General features: G+C 32.8%; 1 protein-coding gene across 1 annotated transcript in view; it reads right to left on the reverse strand.

The window, feature by feature from the left end:
• Window positions 1–5,470, reverse strand: part of creb3l2 (cAMP responsive element binding protein 3-like 2) — an 18,408-nt gene that overhangs the window by 4,154 nt on the left and 8,784 nt on the right. The window contains exons 2-9 of the mRNA XM_016447658.1: window positions 3,439–3,667; window positions 3,202–3,356; window positions 3,032–3,116; window positions 1,638–1,774; window positions 1,418–1,564; window positions 1,278–1,336; window positions 278–346; window positions 20–119 (exon numbers count right to left, since the gene is read on the reverse strand). Coding sequence (XP_016303144.1) covers window positions 20–119; window positions 278–346; window positions 1,278–1,336; window positions 1,418–1,564; window positions 1,638–1,774; window positions 3,032–3,116; window positions 3,202–3,356; window positions 3,439–3,667 — 981 coding nt within the window. The remainder of the gene's footprint in view (window positions 1–19; window positions 120–277; window positions 347–1,277; window positions 1,337–1,417; window positions 1,565–1,637; window positions 1,775–3,031; window positions 3,117–3,201; window positions 3,357–3,438; window positions 3,668–5,470) is intronic.

Consider the following 5,470-nt stretch of genomic DNA (forward strand, 5'->3'; position numbering starts at 1 on the left):
TTGATGCAGGAGCGCTCACCATGAGGCATGTGGAGGTCTGGGTGCCCGTCACGCTGCAGGACCGCGGGACCTTTCCTGCCACCGCCGCCTGCAGCGAGTGCAGCTGCTGCAGCAGAGACCTGCCACACAATCAATACAGCGCTGTTTACATAGCATGTATCATTAATGACTGAAAATTCGGCCCGCAACAGAAAGTGTGAGATCAAAATGAGAGCTGATGAGTTAATGATCGCTGTAACGTGTAGTGCAGGTAACTGGAAAGGGTTGAGGCTCTTACTTGTTGGTGCACTCCAGTATTTCAACTTTCCTGCGTAACTCACTGTTCTCGTTGGAGCAGGTCTCCACCCTGTGGATGGAGAGGGAATTGCAATGTCACATACAGATATTGAAAATATTGCACTTACACATTTCTTTAACAGGAAGCTGGATTTGCAACCCATTTTACTTTCATAATGTCACTTATTTCTGAGTGAAAAAAAACTGCAATAGATATTTTAATCAAAATGTATACATAGATATATGATTAATCATTTAAGCATTTTAATTAATAGTTAACATGAATTTAATTTTTATTTATAATTCTATGTAATTATTATGCATTTTAATTATAATGTCACATGCTATTTACCCTAAAGTTTTCATGTAGCTACTGAAAATATCTAATTTGTAAATTTCTGTAACATGAAACCCATTTTACTTTCATATGCGACTTATTTCTAAGTAAAAACAGAATATTTAATGAAGAAAAAAAAACTCCTATATGTAAAATATACATTTTAATCTACATATATACATACATTTATAATTTACATAATTTTAAAATGTTAAATACTATAATATTTAATATTTTAAGAATTTAATTATATTTAAAGTAAATAAATTTATATATATATATATATATATATATATTACATACGTGCATATATACGAATGTGTGTATTCTCTTTGATAATTTGACTTAATTCTAGGTGAAAAAGAATATTTACTGGAAAAAAAAAGAAATTGGAAAGGTTTCAGAAGTGGAGCAAGTTACTATACTTTAATGAAGATTATTTTTGAAAATATTTTTTCTTGGGAATAACGTGCAGCTATGAATCATTCACAATAATAAACGTACTTAAAAACGTTTAAGCATCACTGAGTCTTTTACGCTCGAACAACTTGATCTTTAATTTTGCAACACCTCTGAGAACTCGAGTGGAAAAAGTGTATTTATTTTTCATAAATGTTACATTTATGTGTGCTAATTAAATCTGATGAATATTTATCAGACTTACTTCTTCTCTAAAGCATCCATGTACTCTTTCTTCTTCCTGCGGCTCTCTTGTGCTGAAATCTGAAAGTCATGAGTGTGTTTGATATGAATTTTAGTACTCAGATTTGAAGTATGCATCTTTTACCGTTTTACGAGGCTGACCTTGTTCTTGATCTTTCTGCGGATCTTCTTCAGTGCTTTCTCCTCAGCTTTGGACAGGGGCAGTTTGGTGGGCACGGTATACCCCTCAGCGATGAGCGTGCGTTTCTCCTCCTCCGTCAGCAGGAGAGGCCCGGAGCCCTGCAGTTTCTGTCAGATCAGACGAGAGGAGCTTAGTAAAACACAACACGTCTGTTAGTGAACAAGATGCCTCTGTACTCACATGAGGTGCGGTGAGCAGAGGAGAGCTGGAGAGGGAAGACGGGGCTCTTGCGGGGGTCTGTGTGGGACTCTGACTACCCTCCGAGTCACTGCCGTGAGAGCTGGGAGGAGTGGGCGGCATCTGCAGAGACTCCAGGCCTGACGCAGAACATTACAGATCAATTCTGATGGTTTCAAATCACAGCCTTCTGTGGCCAAATATTTGTAATAGATTGATTTTCCACATAGCTGTGTGACTTTCATATTTCTTCTATTACTCTGAATTATTTTTCTTCTCAAATAATAATAAAAGTAATACATAATTTTTTTAATGATTATATTACTGAAATGACAATCATTTAAATTAACATTTTTTTTAATTATTAAAATGTAATTATTTTAAAAAGCAAAATCAATATTTTTGGTAATTTTGTAGTCTTTTCTTCTCAAATAAACAAATTATTATTTAAATTATTAAATTATTGCTTAAATTCAATTAAAATATGATTAAAATGTAATTATTTAAAATTCAATATTCATATCCATTTATTTTGTTCTGCTAAGTACATTAAGTATTATGAGTATTAAGTGCTTTTCTTTTAAAATAACTAAAATAAATTTAGATTATGAAATTATTTGATTATTAAATTACTGTTTAAATTAAATAGTTTAAATTCAAAAACTAAAATGGACATGAAATACTGATTTAAATTTAAAATAATGTCACTTTAATCGAAATAGAATTTAATTTAAATAATTTAAACAGTATGTTATTAATTTAAATAATTTAGTTTAGTTATTTAAGATGAAAAATACTTTTTACACATGTACCTGAAAAAATAAATAAATTATTAAAATTAAATTATTGAAAACTAAGTACACATTTAATAAGTCATTTTCTTCTCAAATAACTAAAATAAATGATTTTAATTATGAAAGCACTGTTTACATTATTTAAACAAAAATATGTATATTATTAAAATGAAATGATTAAAAACTCAAATGAATAATTGCCCACTTTTTTGATAAGTACAAATGTATTGCATTCAATTTAACAAAAACAAAAAGAAAACAATGCATTAAATCTTTTTTCTTCTCAAATAACTAAAATGAATTATTAAATTATTTAAAATAAAATATTTAGATTATTACATTTTCATTATTTTATTTGTATTATTTATTTAAAATAATAAAAAAAAAACAATAATTTAAGCACATTTATTTATTTTTTGTGTAATAATGTACAGTCAGGTCATTATTGAAAAATAAACCCATTCAGGATGATTCCGTTTATGATAATGACATGATACTGTAATCATGATAATGATAATGATGTTATTTACTGTAATCATTAATGAGCTCCGATATCTTTATTTTTTGTGCAATAACCCAAAAATGTCAGAGACAGTGTTTTACCTTTGGGTGAGAGGTTTAAGAACTGATCCACCTCGTGTGGCTCCAGTTTAATCTGAGGGCTGAGACTCTCGCTGTCCTCTTTCACCTGCAGATACGAGCAGAAATCAGCGCTTCAATAAAATCCCACTGACAGTGTGTGTGTGTGATGTGCTCAGGCTGAGCGGTCTGACCTGAGCGGCTGGAGGGGTCAGCGAGGAGGGACCCTCGGGGGTCAGAGTGAGGGTCAGGGTGGGCAACATGACGGGCAACGGGCCACACAGCAGAGACTCCATCTTCAGCCCTTTATCCTCCTGCTCCATGGGCCACTCGTCATTGTCTGTGTCACCTAGAACACACATCAGATTGCATTTAGAGATTTATTTTGACTTCTGTTATCAAACTGGAAGCAGATTGTGGCCGAGTCTTACCGGTGTCGCTGCCGGGCTCCCCGGGCTGATGGGACAGGGGCGACTGTGGGCGCGAGTCTCCACACAGAGAGTAACTGTGCTCGGCTTGAATGTGTGGCGGCACTGGAGATGCAGGGGTCAGATCCTCCTCCGTGTCCATAGCATCTCCACGGCCGGACAGGAACGGGTCGCTTAACAACTGACCCAGCAAAGCCTCTTGGGACAGATCATCCAGCAGCTCGGTGAAGTGCTGCACAGGAACAACATGGATGTGAGAGTTAGGCATTTAAAATTAAATGATTCACAATCTATATTCGTTCATGTCCAATATATATTTCTTTTCTTATTAGTGGGTAAGTATACATGTAATATGTTTTTTTTTTCTTCTCAATAAATAAACAAATATTTCAATGGATTATTAGTTTAAATTTTATTAAGTTTTATTTAAATAATTATTTTATTAATTTAAAAAAATTGTAATTATTTTTGTTATTTTATTAATTAATTTTTTATTATTATTTTAAATATTTACAAGTAAAACCATTCTTTATTTTTTGGGGTAAGTACACATTATAGGTTTTTTCTCTTTTTTTTCTCAAATATCTAAACAAATTATTTAAATTATTGAATTATTATTGAATTAATTACAGTATTAAATTAATTACTGAATTATAATTGAATTATTACTGAATTATATATTATTAAATTAATTAATTACCAGTATTATGTTATTTAAACTACTGTTTAAATGACATTTAATGCTTTCATTTAAATATTTCAAACTAAAATCAATATTTCATGCCCATTTATTTATGAGTAAGCACACATGTAATTTTCTTCTTAAATAAATAAAAATAAATAAAAATTGTATGTTATCAATGTAAATATTTTATTTATTTAAAACAAAAACAAAAATATTTCATGACCATGTACTTATTTTTTGAAAAGATTTTGAAGGGTGATAATGCACAGTCAGCTGGTCATTATTGAAAAATTGACCCAATCATGATGATTCAAGAGCGTCCTTGTTTATGACAACGATCAGGTGACTGGAGCTTATTTACAGTACTCAATTCACTCCAATATATTAATGCAAAAAAGTCTAAATAGTGTTTTACCTTTGGCTGAGACGTTTAAGGTCTAGGATCAAGCTGTGATTTTAGAGCTAAAACAAAGTGCTCATTAAACCGCAGCTAGTTAAACACACCTTAATTGCAGACTGTAAAACATCAGCACATTTCTTTGAAGATCAGATCTCATAGCCTGGAGGAACAGACTAAACATGATAGCAAGTGCCCGCAGGGTAACCCTCTCCACCAATCAGAGCGCATTACGCTCTCTCTCATCCAATCAGATGGCTTGTTCCTAGCCCAGTGAGAAGGTTTGATTCGGGGCCAAAACCAACAGACAGCTGCCTTAAGAAGGTCCCCTGCTCCTCGAACAGGTTTGGACAGGCTGAGACGCTTCCAGACATTAATTTCATCTCTTAAAGACTAAACACAGCATTTGTGCTGACTCAGGTCAGCGGGTTTCCTCAGCTCTTCTCCTCAGGTGCTGTTTAGAGGAATGTTCTGAAATCAACATCAATTTTTCAATAAAGACCATCTGACTGATGTGCATTATCACACTTATTCCATGTGTACTTGCCCAAAACACAAAGAAATGTAAATAAATTATTGACTTTCGTTTTAAACAGTTAAATTAAACTATTTAAGTTAATAAAACAAAATGTAAGAGCAGAATTTAGTCACTGTTCAGTTTGAGTTGACAGTCTACTGTGAGAGCATTTTTGGCAATATCTATCAGTAACTAAAATGCATACATGTTAAAGTGCACACTGCACACTTTACTCTTTCAAGGCCACTTAGCAGATTAGCTTGGCTCACACTAAATATAAACAGAACGGCCTGTCAACATTATGTTCATAGTGGGGAAAAAACAAGACTGAGGCCTGGTCCAAAATATATATATAGCAGGTTTATATCTATCTATCTATCTATCTATCTATCTATCTACCTATATATATATATATATATATATATACAGTGGGTAC

Source organism: Sinocyclocheilus anshuiensis, unplaced genomic scaffold (genome assembly GCF_001515605.1).
Source record: "Sinocyclocheilus anshuiensis isolate Anshui unplaced genomic scaffold, SAMN03320099.WGS_v1.1 scaffold283, whole genome shotgun sequence".
NCBI lineage: Eukaryota > Metazoa > Chordata > Actinopteri > Cypriniformes > Cyprinidae > Sinocyclocheilus > Sinocyclocheilus anshuiensis.